Below are 20,494 nucleotides of genomic sequence, written 5' to 3'. Positions count from 1 at the left end.
AAAGATTTAAAGGCAGGATCTTTGATGAAAGAAGTAACTACTAAATGCTTCCTTAATGTTAATATATTGTAGCATCTTTAGTCATCTAAGACAGAAAGAATAAAAAAAGAGAGAAAAAAGAATATAAAATATATTAAAAATATAAAAAAAAGTTAATATATAAAAACCCACATGAAATACCTATGTTGAAGACCACACACATTTTTTTAAAATCCCATTCTCCCATGCCATACTACTGGGCTCTCTCTGCTCAAGAAGTGATTAACGGCCGGGCGCTGTGGCTCACGCCTGTAATCCTAGCTCTTGGGAGGCCGAGGCGGGCGGATTGCTCAAGGTCAGGAGTTCAAAACCAGCCTGAGCAAGAGCGAGACCCTGTCTCTACTATAAATAGAAAGAAATTAATTGGCCAACTGATATGTATATAAAAAAAATTAGCCGGGCATGGTGGCGCATGCCTGTAGTCCCAGCTACTCGGGAGGCTGAGGCAGAAGGATCACTCGAGCCCAGGAGTTTGAGGTTGCTGTGAGCTAGGCTGACGCCACGGCACTCACTCTAGCCTGGACAACAAAGCGAGACTCTGCCTCAAAAAAAAAAAAAAAAAAAAAAAAAGGAGTGATTAACAATACAGTTGTAGTGGAGCAAGCTGGACTGCACTGTGTGGTTCAGCTTCCCTGCAGAAATTGCTACAGTGACAAGGGGCCTAAGTGCCAAGAAATGTGGATCCCAGCACTTACCTCAGGCTACCTATTATATCACTGTAGGAAAGACTCTCAAAGGTATTTTCACTTGTGAATTCATCAGCTATTACAAATAAATGGGCTGCACTATCTCCACTTCTATTCAACATAGTGCTGGAAGTCCTCGCTACAGCAATCAGACAAGAGAGTGGAATTAAGGGCATCCAATGGGAGCAGAAGAGATCAAACTCTCACTCTTTGCTGATAACATGATATTATACCTAGAAAACCCCAAGAATTCAACCATGAGACTCCTTGATCTGATAAATGAATTTGGTAAGGTCTCAGGATACAATATCAATACACAGAAATCAGAGGCATTCATATACGCCAACAACAGTAAAAGTGAGAACCAAATCAAAGACTCAATTCCCTTCAAAATAGCAACAAAGAAAATAAAGTACCTTGGAATATACTTAACTAAGGAGGTAAAAGACCTCTACAGGGAGAACTATGAAACACTGAAGAAAGAAATAGCAGAGGACATAAACAGATGGAAGAATATATACCATGCTCATGGGATGGCAGAATCAACATTGTTAAAATGTCTATACTACTCAAAGTGACCTACAGAGTCAATGCAATCCCTATCAATATACCATCGTCATTTTTCACAGATATAGAAAAAATAATTTTATGCTTCATATGGAACCACAGAAGACCCCATATAGCAAAATCAATCCTAAGTAATAAAAACAAAACAGGAGGTATCAATTTACCAGACTTCAAACTATATTACAAGGCTACAGTCATTAAAACAGCTTTTTACTGGCACAAGAACAGGGACATTGACCAGTGGAACAGAACAGAGAACCCAGATATAAAACCATCCTCATATAGCCAACTAATCTTCGACAAAACAGACCAAAACATACACTGGGGAAAAGAATCCTTATTCAATAAATGGTGCTGGGAAAACTGGATAGCCACATGTAGAAGACTGAAACAAGACCCACACCTTTCACCTCTCAAAAAAATCAACTCACGCTGGGTAACAGACTTGAACATTAGGTGTGAAACTATTAGAATTCTAGGGGAAAATGTTGGAAATACTCTTCTAGACATTGGCCTAGGCAAAGAATTTATGAAGAAGACCCCAAAGGCAATCACAACAGCAACAAAAATAAGCAAATGGGACCTGATCAAATTAAAAAGCTTCTGCACAGCCAAAGAAACTATCACGAGAGCAAACAGACAACCCACAGAATGGGAGAAAATTTTTGCAAGCTACACATCTGATAAAGGGCCGATAACTAGAATCTATTTAGAACTCAGGAAAATCAGCAAGAAAAAATCAAACGACCCTATCAAAAAATGGGCAAAGGACATGAACAGAAACTACTCAAAAGAAGATAGAATAATGGCCAACAAACATATGAAAAAATGTTTAACATCTCTAATCATCAGGGAAATGCAAAGCAAAACCACAATGAGATATCACTTAACTCCAGTGAGAATGGCCTTTATCAAAAAGTCCCCAAACAACAAATGCTGGCGTGAATGTAGACAGAGAGGAACACTCCTACACTGCTGGTGGGACTGCAAACTAGTTCAACCTCTGTGGAAAGCAATATGGAGAAACCTCAGAATGATACTAGTAGATCTACCATTTGATCCAGAAATTCCACTACTGGGCATCTACCCAAAAGATCAAAAGTCACTTTATGAAAAAGACGCCTGCACTCGAATGTTAATAGCAGCACAATTCACAATCTCAAAGCTATGTAAACAACCCAAGTGCCCATCAATTCATGAGTGGATTAATAAAATGTGGTATATGTATACCATGGAATACTACTCAGCTTTAAGAAACAATGGTGATATAGCACCTCTTGTATATTCCTGGATAGAGCTGGAACCCATTCTACTAAGTGAAGTATCTCAAGAATGGAAAAACCAGCATCACATGTACTCACCAGCAAATTGGTATTAACGGATCAACACCTAAGTGGACATATAGGAGTAACATCTATTGGGTGTCAGGAGGGTGGGAGGGGGGAGGAGGAGTGGGTATATACAACCACAACAAGCAAGATGTGCAACATTTGGGGGATGGACATGCTTGAAGCTCTTACTCAAAGGGGGAGGAGGGCATGGGCAATATATGTAACCTTAACACATGTACCCCCATAATACGTTAAAATAAATAAACAAATAAATAAATGGAAAGAATTATTGATACACAAAACAACCTGCATAAATCTTCAGGGAATTATGCTGAGTGAAAAAATCTAGCCCAAAATGTTATATAATGTCTAATTCGATTTATATAACATTCATGAAAGGAAAAATTATAGAAATGGATAACAGATTAGTGGTTTTCAGAAGTTAAGGAGGGGGTAAGGTGGTATAAAGGGCAGCATGAGGGATCTTTGTGGTGGTGATAGAGATGGTTTGTATCTTGACTGTATTAATGTTCATGTTCTAGTTGTAATATTATACTATAGCTTTGCAAGATGTCACCATTAAAATTGGATTAACAGTACATGGATCTCTCTGCATTATGTCTTACAACTGGATGTAAATTTACAGTGATCTCAAAATAAAAAGTTTAAAAACAAACAAACAAAAAAAACAAATAAATGGGCTGGCCGGGCACGGTGGCTCACGCCTGTAATCCTAGCACTCTGGGAGGCCAAGGCGGGCGGATTGCTCAAGGTCAGGAGTTTGAAACCAGCCTGAGCAAGAGTGAGACCCTGTCTGTACTACAAATAGAAACAAATTAATTGGCCAACTAATATATTTAGAAAAAATTAGCCCTGCATGCTGGTGCATGCCTGTAGTCCCAGTCACTTGGAAGGCTGGGGCAGGAGGATTGCTTGAGCCCAGGAGTTTGAGGTTGCTGTGAGCTAGGCTGATGCTACGGCACTCTAGCCCAGGCAACAAAGCGAGACTCTCTCTCAAAAAAAAAAAAAAAAAAACACAAATAAATGGGCTTACCTCTGTTTGCTCAGAATCTTCTCTAGTTTGGCATCCTCTGCAGTTTGAAGACCCAGTGTAGAAGTGAGAGGACAGACTGTAGCCAGATACTGGACAAGCTGGATGTGCTGGCCAGGCCGATATGCTCTCCCCTTGCCTTGACTATACAGCCATTCAGCTTTCAAACTATAATTGAGGGAAATAAAGAAAAGGAGATAGCACCAGTGTAGTCAAGATACGTTGTCAAGCAACAATGGTCTTTCTTCTTAATTTACCTTTATAGCACTGTTGGATGTTTCTCATAAGTAAAATTCACTCAAGTTTGTAAAAAAAAAAAAAAAAAACCTATTCTTCTTACTCATTTCCCTCACTCTAATAATGTTTTAACCCTTTTTCTTGCTCAGGGGCACTTCCATAGAGCTACACTAATGGCACCTAATAATTTCAAATTATTTTCAAAGAATAAGTATTCTCTCCACTCACTCTGTCAAACTGAAGTACCTAAATATATCACTTGCATTTAAATCCATCAGTTCATAATGACAATTTAAATACATATATATATATATATATATATATATATATATATATATATATATATATAACTGGTCACCATTGGAGAATGCTAATGAGCCACCAATTCATTTTTTAAAACTGGTAAATAAAGGGTGAGAATTAAATATTATTAATTCTATCCTTCCTATACACACTATACCAATGGGTAACCAAATAGTTACTTTATAGTCTCCCAACTAATAAGAAAATAAATAACAGAGTTAGAATTTCACCATTCTGCAACTTGTAATGAATTCAAGCATTGACCAAAAACATTAATAGCTACTAATAATAACACAAGAGACAACTAAATACTGTGTGTTTCCCAATAAAACCCACAAAGTAATCTTCCCCTCAAAAAATTAAACCTGAATCTGATCAAACCTCCACATCCCATTGACAGTAAATAATAGGAGAGGAACATGACAAAAGACATAGAGATGTAATTGGCAAAATGAAGAGACAATGGGAAACTCTATAGGACAAATAATCTTCAACAACCCTTCCCCACAAAAAAGAGAGAAAAGAAAGCAACAAAAATAAAAGAGAAAAGAAATGGATAGCTTTAGAGACTTAAGAGAATTATCTTGACCATCCAGCCAAGACAAGCTTTCAGATGACTCTGGCCCCACATGTGATCTGTGATCTGACTGTAAGCCCATGAGATCCCAAGTGAGAACTACTCAGTCAGCACAGCCAACTTACAGAGCATGCAGTAATAATAAATTCATCATTTAAGATAGAAAAAGAGAGCAAGAAAGAAATTTAAGAGCCATGACAACCAACTGCATTATATGGCCTTATTTGAATCCTCTTTCCAAAAATACCATTTATAAGGATTATTGGAAATGTAAGGGTTGACTGAATATCTGATGTTACTAAGGCATTATTGTTAATTTTTTTGAGATGTGGAGATAGCATGTAATTATTTCTTTAAACGTTCTTCTCTCTTTTAGAGATGTATACTAAAATATTCACAGATGAAATGATTAGTAATCTGAGATATATTTCAAAATAATACATAAGAAGGGGGAGTGAGTGAAGGTATAGATGAAGCAGGTTGGTCATGAAGTTGGGTGATGGATTCATAAGAGGTCATTATCCTATGCTGTTCACCTCTGTATATGTTTGATTTTTTTTTTTTTTTTTGAGACAGTGTCTCGCTCTTTTGCCCAGGCTGGAGTGAAGTGGCATGATCATAGCTCACTGGAACCTCAAGACACCTGGCCTCAAGTGATCCTCCTGCTTTCCCAATAGCTGGGACTACAGGAGTGCCACCATGATCAACTAAATTTTCTATTTTCTGTCGAGACGGGGTCTCACCATGTTACTCAGGCTGATCTCAAACATCTGGCCTCAAGCAATAATCCTCCTGCCTCAGCCTCCCAAAGTGCTAGGATTACAGGCATGAACCACTGTGCCTCTCCTGTTTAAATTTTTTAACTGATGTGCCAGTGGGTCAATTTTACCATTTTTAAATCTGTCCCCTTGACATAAGATTGAGGTTGGATCATTTCAGAATACTTTATTTCTCTGTTTTTATACCATGAGCTTACCATTGCAAATAGTTTGAAAATTGCTTCCAATCCACAACCACTTTATGGACCTTCACATAAGGTAAGTTATGCACATTATACAAACTATAAAGTCCAAAGCTGTCACTCAAGGTTATATTACAGACTGAAAAGAAACTGGTCCTTTTAGTAACTGTTTTAAATCATACAAAAGACTCATAGTGCAACAAAATATAATGAGTTTAGTCTTCTGAGATTTACCAGTGTCCCAAGAAAGGAAAACTGGTTTCTTACAATGAGAGATGAGGTGCACTAAGCTGATTAACTGAAGTAATCCCAATATTAGTCTAATAATAAAAAATTTATTTATTTAATAAAAATAATTAGAAGTATTCCTTTCATGGAAACCTTCCTACAGACTAAATCAAAATCACTGAGAATCTTCATGAAATCTGCTTTAAGTTTCCATAAGTTCTCCTGCCAAGTAAATGGCTTGTTGAAAAGCTGTACCAAAAAAAAAAAAAAAAAAAAAAAAGGGATAATCACCAACTTTAATATTAGCCAGCAAGCAGCATTTCTAGGTTGTGGATGGTTTGTAGTCTAAGGAGGAAGGAAAAATGAAAGTAAGAGGATAGAAGAGAATGATCAAGCTCGAATATTCCACAGTTTAAGTTTTTATAAGAAAAACCAAAAACTGCAGATCATCACTATAAGATCTATTTTTCTACCTTGCTGTACATGAATTCATCAATATCATTATACAAGTGTTATTAAATCCATAAAATATTCTTATAGGTAAAAAAAATCTTTCTGCCAATTAAAATACCATTGTCAATTCAAAGAAAAACAAAACTAAAATTCATTCAGTTCTAACATATTAATTTCAAATCATTAGACTATGATTCCTCTCTTGAAATTGAAGGAACAGGTCATTTAAAACAACCTAAGTAACAAACTATTAAGAAACAGAATTTAAAACAATCTGCTCTTTCTCCTAAATAAAGGAGTATTGAATGAAATGATATTTGACATTTGCTTTTAAAATACTCCAACAAAGGTATCGAGTGCTGCGCGAATAGAGTGTCGTCTGAGAGGTCTGGACCAGCGGGTCTCGGGAAAGCATCAAGATGCCTTTGGCTAGAGATTTACTACATCCATCCTTGGAAGATGAAAAGAATAAACAAAAAGCAACAGCTAGTTCAAAGTCCAAACTCTTATTTTATGGATGTAAAATGTCCAGGTTGCTACAAGATTACCACAGTTTTCAGCCATGCTCAGACAGTGGTTCCTTGTGTAGGTTGTTCAACAGTGTTGTGCCAGCCAACAGGAGGAAAAGCCAGACTCACAGAAGGGTGTTCGTTTAGAAGAAAGCAACACTAATGATCTACACAACTTTCTGAATTTGTGTTATCTCACAGAAAGCCTTATCATAAGTTCAGTAATTCTAGTTAATCTACCAAAATAATTATATTTGATTTTGTAAGGTATATAACAGTGATTTCCTATTTTGGTGTCAGTTTTTCAATAAAGTTTTGATTATGAGTAAAAAAAAAAAAATACTCCAACCAAAAAAGTTAGATGAGGCCAGGCGTGGTGGCTCAACCTGTAATCCTAGCACTCTGGGAGGCCAAGGCGGGTGGATCGTTTGAGCTCGGGAGTTCGAGACCAGCCTGAGCAAGAACAAGACCCCATCTCTACTAAAAATAGAAAGAAATTAGCTGGACAACTAAAAATATATATAGAAAAAAATTAGCCGGGCATGGCGGCGCATGCTTGTAGTCCTAGCTACTCGGGAGGCTGAGGCAGGAGGATCGCTTGAGCTCAGGAGTTTGAGATTGCTGTGAGCTAGGCTGATACCATGGAACTCTAGCCAGGGCAACAGAGTGAGAGTTTGTCTCAAAAAAAAAAGTTAGATGAAACAAGACTGGCAAAATTATAACATGGGGGGACATAAGTGTTACATGGTGGGCACATAAGTGTTTATTAGTTAGTCTCTCTTCCCTTCTATATATTTGAAATGTCCTTTTAAAAAAAGAAAATTAAATGTTTCCAAAGTTCTGCTCCCATAAGAACTCTAACGAACCAAGAGAAGTATAGCTTGGTACATGTCCTATAAACAGTAAAAGAGGCCGGGCCCGGTGGCTCACGCCTGTAATCCTAGCACTCTGGGAGGCCAAGGCGGGTGGATCCCTCAAGGTCAGGAGTTCGAAACCACCCTGAGCGAGACCCCGCCTCTACTAAACTAATTGACTAACTAACTATATATATATATATATATATATATATATATATATATATATATACATACATACACACACAAAAAAAATTAGCCAGGCATGGTGGGTGCATGCCTGTAGTCCCAGCTACTCGGGAGGCTTTGAGGCAGTAGGATCACTTGAGCCCGGGAGATTAAGGTTGCTGTGAGCTAGGCTGCCGCCACGGCATTCACTCTAGCTGAGCAACAAAATGAGACTCTGTCTCAAAAACAAAAACAAAAAAACTAGTAAAACAGAGATTTAAACAGTAAAACAGAGAACTAAAAAAATTCAGACAGAACTCCAAATGCTAAGATGCTACACAAAGGTGTTAGTCTTTTCACAGGAGTGCTTAACTCTGAGAAACTACTAAGGCCAAGCACCAGAAGGTTGGGTTACTGCTCAAGTTACTTTTCTGGGTAACACACACACACTCGAGATCTGGCTACCTGAAGTTACCAAAGAATCTAAGATGCTTTTCATACTAAAAGAGAATTTTAACCTCGACATTCTTAGCAAATAAAAGTTAGGCTGGGTACATTTAAAACACTGAACATTCCTTCCTGCCCTATAGGACAATTCCCAACTTTGACCAGGAAAATGTTTTGAACACTGCGATCAATCATTAAGGCAATACTTTTCGTTTAGAATAATTCTTCCCTCCTTAACAGAATACTTCCAGAACTGTCTTAAAATATGGGAGCACTCGACCGGGCGTGGTGGCTCACGCCTGTAATCCTAGCACTCTGGGAGGCCGAGGTGGGCGGATTGCTCGAGGTCAGGAGTTCAAAACCAGCCTGAGCAAGAGCGAGACCCTGTCTCTACTATAAATGGAAAGAAATTAATTGGCCAACTAAAAATATATACAAAAAATTAGCTGGGCATGGTGGCGCATGCCTGTAGTCCCAGCTACTCGGGAGGCTGAGGCAGAAGAATCGCTTGAGCCCAGGAGTTTGAGGTTGCTGTGAGCGAGGCTGACACCACGGTACTCACTCTAGCCTGGGCAACAAAGCGAGACTCTGTCTCAAAAAAAAAAAAAAAATATGGGAGCACTGTTTACAGACTACAGAGTTGTAGCAACAACTGAAATTGCATTTTTTCTCTAGTATGACATCAATAATCTAGGTTCCTTAGTTTCAATATAATTCTAGTTATCAATTCTTATATGAAATGACATTTGGGTTATTTCCAGTTTTGAGCTATTATGAATAAAGCTATTATGAACATTCATGTACATGTCTTTCAGTAGATCTAAGCACTTATTTCTATAGAGTATATGCCAGAAATAAAATTACTGCATAATAGGGTACATGTAGCTTCAGTAGATATTCCAGTTTTTCAAAGTGGTTGTACCATTTATACTCCTAGAGCACTGTGTGAGAGTTCTAATTGCTCCATATTGTCAGTCCTTTTAATTGTAATTATTCTAGTAGAAGCTGGTTGGCTTTAAGACTCCCTAATAACCAGGAAAAAAATCTTTCTGAATTATCAAAAAGTTAGTATAGGTTGGACACATTGGCTCACACCTATCATCCCAGCACTTTGGAAGGCCAAGGCAGGATCACTTGAGCCCAGGAGCTCAAGGTTACAGTAAACTATGATCAAACCACTGCATCCCAACCTGGGCAAAAGAGTAAGACCCTGTCTCAAAAAAAGTTAGTATAGTAGTTACTTCTAGTAGGGAGGGGAGTTATGATGAGAGTGAGGCAAAGGGGATCTCTGGAATGCTGGGTATGTTCTATTCTTACTCTAAATAGTGATTATAAGGGTATTTTAAAACTGTATCTGAATTATGTGATACTCTGCAATTTCTAAGAATATGTCTGAAAAGGGGTTGCTCTTGAGACACTCTCTCACCTCTTCTTTCTTCTCACACTTCTTTAGGACAACCTCATAGAGAGAGAGGCTACCCTACTCTTCCCTGCCTCCTGAAGTCTATAAAATTAAATGTTTGCAAAACATTATAGAGAAAGCTCAAACAAAATTCAAATTCATCTTAAAGTCACTGGTATTAAAACCATGTCCACAGTATAGAAACATAGACTTTGCATTATTCACCCTTTCAACAAATATTTTCTGCCTTTTTTTTTTTTTTTTTTGAGACAGTCTCACTTTTGTTGCCTAGGCTAGCGTGAGTGTCATGGCATCAGCCTAACTCTAACTCCTGGGCTCAAGCGATCCTTCTGCCTCAGCCTCCCGAGTAGCTGGGACTACAGGCATGTGCCACCATGCCCGGCTAATTTTTTCTATATATATTAGTTGGCCAATTAATTTCTTTCTATTTATAGTAGAGACAGGGTCTCGCTCTTGCTCAGGCTGGTTTCGAACTCCTGACCTGGAGCAATCCGTCCGCCTCAGTCTCCCAGAGTGCTAGGATTACAGGCGTGAGCCACCACGCCCGGCTATTTTCTGCCTTCTTTAACGCTCTTTAGTTTCAACAAACAACATAAGTCCATACACCAACACCACAACCATCTAGCTCCTGGTTGCCACTCCTCACTGTCCCTGCTCTACCTAGGAACTACATGAAACAGCAGGGAAGCAGAAAAGGGAGACACTATCTGTAATCTACCACTCATCTACCTATCAAGAAACTCCTCAAGTAATTACTACCAGTTTCTAGTAGAAAATGATAAAAAACATGAGAGAATGTATGTGTTGAGTCCATGAATGCATGTTGGTATGTACTAAGGAGAAAGTGAAATGAGGTATAGTAAACAGAATAAAATCATCTCAACTATCACTATCCCCTCTAACTCCATCCCCTCTTATCCACATCCTAGTTCCTTCCCTCCCCTAAAGCTCTGCTGCCACTGATCCTGTGCCAGTGTTCAGAAGACCCCATTCTACAGAGGTCTCGGCTCCAACCTCCAGAAACTACCAATAATCTAGAGATGTGGGAGTTCTCACTTCTGCTGCTTTATAGGTATGAAAAGAGAGGACCAATCACCATGTATGCTACCAGTTCTCTGTGTGAGTTTTCCCAGAGTTATCTTTACAAAGAATAATTGGGGGCGGGGGTGGTGGCTCACGCCTGTAATCCTAGCACTCTGGGAGGCCGAGGCGGGCGGATCACTCAAGGTCAGGAGTTCGAAACCAGCCTGAGGAAGAGTGAGACCCCATCTCTACTAAAAAAAATAAAGAAATTAATTGGCCAACTAAAATATATATAGGAAAAAAAAGAATAATTGGATAATTCTAAGATATTATTAATACTGCCTTATAAATATGATAGATTACAAGCTTTTGTGGGATTAATCTGAAAGCCTACACAGAATCAAAAATATGGTGTATATGCAAAAGTGTTCCAAGCTCCAACCAAATGATTAACAAAAGAATTTTTAGAAATCAAATTGTTTTATGTTGGGTACTAAGTTACACTCACTAGCCCCAACTTCTGGGGCTAATATTTCTTATCCTTTTTTTAGAAAGGACAAAAAATCCTAAATGACCAGCACACAGTCTACACTAATGCTCTTAATTTCTAAAATATACATTTTAAGAAACATTCAATGTATTAATCTGTAGTAAATGGAAATGGTCTTTTCAGTAACTTCTATGATTAATGTGACAATAAAGAGGTCATGTTCACCTTTCCTTTTGAGAAATCACGTATCCATCTAGGACTCTGAGGTTTAAGCACCAGCTGACAATGTATGGCCGATAGTCAAACCCAGGAATGGAAGGTGTTGCCATCACACAAGGATTGTTCATGATCGACAACTGTTCCAATTCAGTTAAGGATGTCAAAAAAGAGATCTGGAACAAAAGATATCTTTGTTGAAAAAAATGGACTATTTGGTGTCAAGCACAGGGCTTCCGCTGATTACACATCTTTGGCAACATTTGAGAATGCAACAATTTCCCTCTTGTTCTGAAAAGTGACAAGTATCTTCTACTATCCACTGACTTCCAAAGTTCCAACAATATAGCCATCTGTCCCTGCTACACAAAATCCCTTAGAAAGTATAACACTGTTTCATAGCAGAGAAACTCTATTTTGAAAACATAATAGCAGCAAGGTTGATAGGATACCTTATTAATCACTGTAATATAGATGTAGCCCTACCACCAATCACCTGCCAATGGAATAACAATTGTAGCATCACAAATGAAAATAAGCCTTAATGACCTACTGACATTAAGGAAAAGTAGAAAGAAAACTAATGATCATCTAGAGCCAAGTGTCTCATCTGAATGGCAATTTCTCCCAAGATGCTCACAGTTTAAAAGTAAGCTCACAACACTCTCCTGTGTCTCTCCTAGACTTTCCAGCTTCCTAGTTCCCACAGAATACCCTCAAATTTTACCTCATTTAAGTCTCGGATTTCATTTTCTGCCAAAGAAAGTATAGCAAGACTTCTGGGTAGATAAGCAGGTGCCATTCTAAGAGAGGTGATGATGTTTCCATGTAAAAGCAGGGTCTTGAAAGTAAAAACAGTATGAATTACAAATGAAAAGATTATAATTAAGTTGATCTATTGTGACAACATCCAAAATGGTGTGTACGAATAGAGATCTATTTTTTTATACTTCTCATCATATACAAATGAAAGATTATTAATGCTAGAAGGGTCCTAGGTGATCTTCTGGTTTAACTCTTTCATTTTATGCCAGCATCATCATAAGCTCAAGTAAGTTTAAAAATTTGGGCCAGGCATGGTAGCTCACCTCTGTAATCCTAGCACTTTAGGAGGCCAAGATGGGAGGATTGCTTGAGGTCAGGAGTTCAAGACCAGCCTGAGCAACATAGCAAGATCCCATCTCTACAAAAAAATAGAAAAATCAGGCCGGGCACGGTGGCTCACGCCTGTAATCCTAGCTCTCTGGGAGGCCAAGGTGGGAGGATTGCTCAAGGTCAGGAGTTCAAAACCAGCCTGAGCAAGAGTGAGACCCCGTCTCTACTATAAATAGAAATAAATTAATTGGCCAACTGATATATATATATAAAAAAAAAAAAATTAGCCGGGCATGGTGGCGCATGCCTGTAGTCCCAGCTACTCGGGAGGCTGAGGCAGAAGGATCGCTCGAGCCCAGGAGTTTGAGGTTGCTGTGAGCTAGGCTGACGCCACGGCACTCACTCTAGCATGGACAACAAAGCGAGACTCTGTCTCAAAAAAAAAAAAATAGAAAAATCAGCCAGACATGATGGCATGCGCCTGTAGTCTCAGCTACTTGAGAGGCTAAGGCAGGAGGATAGCTTGAGCCCAGGAGTTTGAGGTTGCAGTAAGCTATGATGATGCTGCTGTACTATAGCCCAGATGACAGAGTAAGACCCTGCCTCAAAAAAAAAAAAAAAAAAAAAAGACTTGTCCAAGAACATATGCTTGGCATAGTAACTAGGCACGCAGTGAGATTTAAGTTATTAGACATTGAGCAATTTCTAACTCGTTTGTTCATTTCCTTTTAAAACATCAAAATAGAAGATGAGAAGAGTTGGGGGAAAGTGATTAAAACAATTATAAAGCAAATTTTCCAAAAAAGAAAGAAAGAGATAACCCAGAACCCATAATTTGCAACTGCACTCTCTTGGAAGCTAAAAGTTAAAGGAAGGTAGAATGTGCTACTTGCAGATGAAGCTGACTCACAGTAAGTCAGCAATAATCAAGAACAAACCCAAGACTCCAAACACACAGAATTCTGATCAGATAATCATGCCTCCATTCCACAAAACAATAAAACAAAATATTCAATCATCTTTAGTTCATTTGAATTCCCTTGGCATCTATCAGGACAGCATTTGGCTACATCAAATTGTTTAGACTAATTGCTGCTAAAAATGATTTCTGTTAACAGCCTATGAAAAACTCAGCTAAGATACTGCTTCTAAGGCTTAATGAGTCCATATGATGCTAATAATACCCAATGAAGCAAAAATATAGAAAAAACCCTACATATGTTTTTCAAAGCTGTGATTCTAACTGTTACTTATTTGATTGCATGATATATCCCTCACCATAAAACCTAAACAATATTTGTACCCCTATAATATGATGAAATTTTTTTAAAAAGTGCTATATGCTATATGTTTATTTTTTAACATGAAATAATTTTGATAATTAAGTAATATCTTTACTAAAAAAAAAAAAGCAATCCTGAGTGTCAAAAAAAAACAGACTCAAATTCAAAAATGATTACTCTCAACCGTACCAACATGTTATATACTAGGTAACCAATGCTACTAGCATTGCCTGGTTGGGTATGAAGTGAATTTCATCATGTTCAGAGAATGGTAAATAAGAATTAACATTAACTACAATGACCAGTTTCACATAAAATAAACCAGTTATAGAAACTAACAACAAAAAGTTCAATACTTAATTTCTGGTATTCTAACAGAATTCTTATCACAATGAAAACAATCTATTCATATATGGCAGATTGGATTTAGGAAAATAAGATCATTTTCTCTTGGTATTTTGTTATAAAGTTTGACAAATGACACAGAAAACAAGATTACCTTCAGGGATACCAATTTTGACAGATCACCTATTTGGGGTATGTTGTTGTCTGATAAATCAAGGTGATGTAGAGCTGTGCAGCAATTGATCTGTTCCATGGCCTATCACAAGAAAAGTATCATATTATTCAATGCAAACAAAATCAAAAAATGAAATTCTTCTCTACCTCCCTGTAGCTAAAAAAGTCTCTTGCCACCTCTCATTTTTGAAAGCAGAGCAGCAGAGCTTAACAAGAGAAAGGAGATGCAGTAGTAACAGAATTTAATTGCAAGCTTCTGCCCTCATTATCCCTCTATGAGTAGAGGACTACCAAGTGGTTCATACCATTCCAGATATTTACAGCTTGAAGAAACCTTAGAGATGACATATAACAGTATGTCATATGTATAGAACAGAGTTTACAAGTTTTTTTTTTCCTTGTTTTTTTTTGAGACAGAGTCTCGCTTTGTTGCCCAAGCTAGATTGAGTGCTGTGGCGTCAGCCTAGCTCACAGCAACCTCAAACTCCTGGGCTCAAGCAATCCTGCTGCCTCAGCCTCCTGAGTACCTAGGACTACAGGCATGTGTCACCATGCCCGGCTGATTTTTTCGAGCAATCCGCTCCGCCTCGGCCTCCCAGAGTGCTAGGATTACAGGTGTGAGCTACAGCCCCCCGGCTGAGTTTACAAATTTAGAGTGAAGCTACACAGCGTAGATTTAAATCCTGGTGCTGCAACTTCCTGGCTGTGTGACCTTGGGCAGTTACTTAACTTGTCTGTGCTTCCTCGTCTATATAATGGGCATAGTATCTATACCTATGTTATAGCATTATCTTATAAGATGTCATGAGATTGGATGAGTTAATACAGATAAATGTGTAGAACAGTACCTAGCATAAATTAATTGCTCAATAAAAGGCAGTTATTAATATCATTTAATCTAGTCCCCTCACTCAGCATGCCAAAATAATAATAAGACAACGAAGAAGAAGACACAAAACTACTAGTTAACTTACCCCAAATTATCTAGTGACAAAGTAGTGGAAGTAGCACTAGAATCCCAATATCCTGACTTTTAAAACAGTATATTCTCCATTATATCATTAAACATATCTTAGAGCTTAATTCATCATGATATAGTCGCCCTCCTAACTATTCTACAGTTCAATTTGCTTTTTTCTAAATATAATATAGATTATTTGTTCACATTTAAGTGTATTATGCTGCATTATATGTTTGAAAATGAGATATTTTTTAGTTTATGTTAATAGAGATTATCCCTGGGGAGTGGGTACTCTCACTTTTTATTTCTACTTTTTTCCTGTACTGCTTGAATTTCTTTTTTACACAGAACAGTTTTGTAATTAAAAAAAAATCTACTCACTAAAAAAAGCCAAACAAACCACCATTCACCTTAAGATTATTTCCTGCCAAATTCAGCCATTCCAAATGTACTAGTTCCTTTAGTCCTTCCACATAGCCAATGCTATTATGAGGTAAATTCAGTACACGGAGTTGAGTCAGTTTTGCCACACCCATCATACGTACCAGCCGATTATTAGCCACTGATAACTGTGAAAAAGAAACATGGCATTATTTTTAGGAACAAAATGTATAACATATATGATGTTACTTTCACTTACAGTGCTTAAAAGGGTTTGTTTAGACAGCCAAACATTTCCAAACATAGAAGCCCTTTTTGTAGTTTTCACATATGTTGTCTAAATATTCTACAGCATGACTATCTATTTTTTATTGTTCCTAAACAATAGGAAATAAGGAAATACAGACAAAGCTGAACCATCAGACTTCCTCCAACTTCTAAAGATGTTTTTAACATAGCAACACCTTGAGAATGTAAGCTCTACACTTACACTCCTTATACTCTTTCAGTCAAAACCTAAACAGTGCTAGACATATAAGAGGTAGTCAATAAACATTTCTTGAATGAATGAACTCTTTACATCCATCATGAGGTAAAAGGTTATCTTAGCAACATAATATCTTGCCAACATAAAATGGTTTCTTTTTTTATTTAGCAATGCTTCCTTTTCCAATCTACTTTAAATGTAGCACATATATGTTCATTCTTAGAATAAACTATCATGTAAAAATCTAAGGCAACATGTACTGCTTTTCAGGCCTACAAAATTACTTTTTGTCAGGTAATTTTATTGTTTTATCGTGTTTAATAATAAACTGGTCCTATGTAACCATTTCCCAGATAGCAATTAATACCTACCTGTATTAAGCGTTTGCATTTCTCCAGATTTTCCAATTTAATGATCTGATTTTTATCCAAAATCAAAGTGTGAATATCAGCTTCACAAGGTAAATTTGGACCTAATTTCTGCAGTCCTTGCCCTGACCAATTGACCACTGATCCTTGAAAAGAGAAGGAAATTTGTTAGAAAACACAAACAAAACAGCTTAGCATGGGGATGAAATTATACTCATAAAATCTCTATATACATTTCAAGTTAGAAAATAGTAGAGCCTAATAAATAGCAAGATTTTAAACCTAAAGCAATCTTGAGTTCTAGATGACCAGATTTAATTATTAACTTTTCCTCATAAGTATCAAACTGGAACTAGACTTATGATATTCTATGCAAGTTTCTATGATATAATACTTTGAATTATTCACATTTAAATAAAAACTACTACTACCATATTTTATGCCTAAGTAAAGAGAACATTTTTTAAATGGAACTAAACTTTTGTTAGAGATCAACCTGCTTACAACCTAACAGTATATCCTAAAGTGCCCCACCTATTTTGATAATTCAGTTAATTCATCTATAAAATAGAGTAACACATCTATTTCACTAGGTTGATGTGATGATTAAAAGAGAAATCATATGAGCAACACTTAGCCCTGTTCCTGGCACAAGGCACTCAATAAAGTAGTTTAGTGTAATAGACTTTCAAATCCTAGCTCCACCAGTTAACCACTGAGGTATCTTGGGCAAGTCATTGATTTCATTTGGGCTCATTTTTCTACTCTGCAAAATGGAGATAATATCTGCTTTATAAATGTTGGTCTACAGAGAAAATGAGAAAAGCACTCAGAATATCGTCTGGTTCATTAAAAGTGCTCTATAAATGTTAACTGCTATTACAGTCTCGTAACTAGCTTTGGTGGGCTAGAGAGGTGGAGTTTAAGAATAGCCGATATCGAAGGGGGCGGGGCCAAAGAAACTGCCAATTTCAAATTTTCACGCAGAATAGGAGTACTACGGGAAATAATTATATGAGATTGCTCTCCTAGAGGGTTTCAACATTTTCCCATTGTCTAACAGCTATTAGTACGTCAGGGGTTATGGGCCTCCCTGAGAATTAGATGAAAAAAAAACAAAACTGTGGTCTCAGAAAATTGTACACAATTCCAAAGGGTCGACAGATTTCTTAGAATCATCCACCAACTCCTCCCCCAAATTAACGACTCCCAGAAAATAAGCCCCAGGTCTAAGCCATGGAGACGGTCCCAACCACCCGATTCAGAGGGCTGCTGCCAAGACGTGGAGACGTAACCAAAACAAAAGGAGGTCACGTCCAGCACCCTAAAGAGGTATCTACCGACCACAGAAGCATATCCCGCGCTCCGCTGGACAGCGACCAAACCCGATCCCAGGACCTGTCTGCAGGAATAGAGAACTGTGGGCTCTGGATCACACCCAAGATTTTATCACGGCCACCAGCCACCTCCAACCAAAGAGTCAAAGCCAGTCTAGCGAGTGGTATCAGAGGGAAGGTTTCCTGAACGTTCTAGGAACCGAGGGGGAAGTGGGATTCGTGAAGTGAAAAAGAGAGATGTTGGAAATTTCGCGTGGGCACCTGAAATTCAAAATAAATGGCCAAGAAGGTCATAGCAGCCTGAAACCCACCGCCTAGCCAAACGCTGGGGGAGCGGGACCCCGGGCTCCGGGCCGCGCGAAGGCCTATGGGGGCTGTAGTCCCGTGCTAGGTTCTCGACGCGACGCTGTAAAGCTGAGCGACGCGCTGGAACTGCAACTCCCAGAAGGCCGCGCGCCTCGGCGATGTCCACGGCTCCGCCTCAAAGACCTGGTCCAGAACTACATCTCTAAACCCAAGCTTCTCCTTTTCTCCAGGCAACTATTTTTTAATTCAGCTTCGTGGAGTAAATCTTGGACTCAGGGGTGGGGATCGCCTTACCTTCTCCAAGAGGCAAAGCCGCGTCCACGCGCGCCACCGCCATAATTGCCTCTTGCTAATACCAGGCAACCGTCCTCCCGCGGCTCTGTGGAGCTTGTAGTCTGGAAGAGGGAGCTGCAAACTATAAATCCCAGGATGCACGGCGCCCAGACGGCCCAATGGGCTGCCTAGCCTAAACATGGGAAACCAGAGTGAGAATCTGAGTGGCGGGGAGCCGGGGTACCCGGGTTCCCTCCCTTAATTTGACAGATGAGCAAACTACATTGTTAGATTATTGTTTCACTCCCTTGTCCAGGAGTTTGCGAAATTTGACACTTTTACCGTTAGGGTAAGGACGCTACTTAATGCAGACCGAATTCGAGAGCTCATTGCTGAAGTCTCTGTGAGGGCTGCCCCTTCTTTTGACAATTATGAATAAGTTGAGTTTTTAACTCCGCTATAGGAATGACTAGAGCGATCTTGTTGAGATAGTCAAAATGGATACCTTGTATTTGAAATTTTTAAGTACTTACAGCATGCTGAAATAAAAAATTTAATAAACTTTTATACGGTATTTTTAAGTGGTTGTTCTTGAATATTTAACAAAACTTTTGATGTGAGGGTATACTTACTAAGTGTGAACCCATAGTTTTTCCAAGGAGTATTCAAAAGAAGTTTAAAACACAGTCTCCAGGCGGGCGCGGTGGCTCACGCCTGTAATCCTAGCACTCTGGGATGCCAAGGCGGGAGGATCCTTTGTGCTCAGGAGTTTGAGACCAGCCTTAGCAAAAGTGAGACCACGTCTCTACTAAAAATAGAAAGAAATTAGCTGGACAACTAAAAATATATAGAAAAAAATTAGCTGGGCATGGTGGCGCATGCCTGTAGTCCCAGCTACTCCGAAGGCAGAGGCAGGATTGCTTGAGCCCAGGAGTTTGAGGTTGCTGTGAGCTAGGCTCACGCCATGGCACTCTAGCCCAGGCAACAGAGCCAGACACTGTCTCTAAAAAATAAAATACAGTCTCCAAACTAAAGAATTACACTACCTACTTGGAAGGGGGCAGACTCACACTTTTGATATAACAATTACATGCTAAATGGTGTGACTTTAACTGAATTCATTAAGATATCAGGGAATGGAGAAAGAAATGGAAACTATAATCTTCAGTGATGACTTGATGGAGGAAGTGAACTGTAGCTAGGGCTTAAAATATGGGTAGACTCTAAGCAGTTCAGGAGTAGAAGATGAAACGACATTAGCAACAGACTGCAGGTAGAAGCAGGTGGTAAATGAAGCTGTGCTCACAGCAAGTGAGAAACTAATCTGATCATACCACAGAATATACAAAGAGAGCTTCCACTTTCTATTACCAACTCCTTCATTTCCTCTTGCAATCTTTATTCTGAACTCCCCTCTTTCTGAAACAGAAATCTCCAAAATCTCTGATAATTTCTGTTTGGGGAAAATGCAGTAATTCACACTTCCAGATTTTCAGGCACTTAATGCTGCTCCTTCTTGGGTTCTTCTGTCTCTCTGACTGCACTTGCCTTAATTCTTGACTCTTGTTTCCTACTGTTTTAGTCTAAAAACAAATTTCCTAGTTATAAAGAGGAAATTAAAAGGATTTTTTCCCTCTAACCAAAAGACTCCCTTATCTAGAGAACACAGTCTTACTATTTGTGTAAGAACAAAACAAGCCTGAATGCTGCTTCTCTCTAACCCCTGTCCCCTGGAATAGGCCATCAGGATTGAAATATCCAGCTAAGGGAGAGAGAAAGGGTTTATAGTTCTCTCCAATTTAGCAAGGTAATGACTTGGGAGGGTGTCCTGGAAACTTAGAGAGTACTTAAGAAGCACAGATTCCTCTAAGGTTATAGCAATCACTGAAACAAAGTTCTGCTGGTTTGTCTGCCCTGGGAT

General features: G+C 38.5%; 2 protein-coding genes and 1 pseudogene across 2 annotated transcripts in view; 2 read left to right on the top strand and 1 right to left on the bottom strand.

Moving 5' to 3' along the window:
* RPL24 (ribosomal protein L24) overlaps positions 1–20,494 on the top strand; it is a 371,901-nt gene that overhangs the window by 336,205 nt on the left and 15,202 nt on the right. The window lies entirely within an intron of this gene.
* CEP97 (centrosomal protein 97) overlaps positions 1–20,494 on the bottom strand; it is a 44,466-nt gene that overhangs the window by 13,737 nt on the left and 10,235 nt on the right. Inside the window, exons 2-8 of the mRNA XM_012779672.3 lie at positions 18,595–18,766; positions 16,661–16,803; positions 15,832–15,990; positions 14,441–14,542; positions 12,291–12,404; positions 11,573–11,739; positions 3,678–3,842 (exon numbers count right to left, since the gene is read on the bottom strand). Of these exons, the coding sequence (XP_012635126.1) occupies positions 3,678–3,842; positions 11,573–11,739; positions 12,291–12,404; positions 14,441–14,542; positions 15,832–15,990; positions 16,661–16,803; positions 18,595–18,637 (893 nt within the window). The 5' untranslated portion in view covers positions 18,638–18,766. The remainder of the gene's footprint in view (positions 1–3,677; positions 3,843–11,572; positions 11,740–12,290; positions 12,405–14,440; positions 14,543–15,831; positions 15,991–16,660; positions 16,804–18,594; positions 18,767–20,494) is intronic.
* Positions 6,838–7,282, top strand: LOC105879439 (small ribosomal subunit protein eS27-like pseudogene; annotated as a pseudogene).

Source organism: Microcebus murinus, chromosome 1, assembly GCF_040939455.1.
Source record: "Microcebus murinus isolate Inina chromosome 1, M.murinus_Inina_mat1.0, whole genome shotgun sequence".
NCBI lineage: Eukaryota > Metazoa > Chordata > Mammalia > Primates > Cheirogaleidae > Microcebus > Microcebus murinus.
This window is presented reverse-complemented; position numbering and strand designations above follow the sequence as displayed.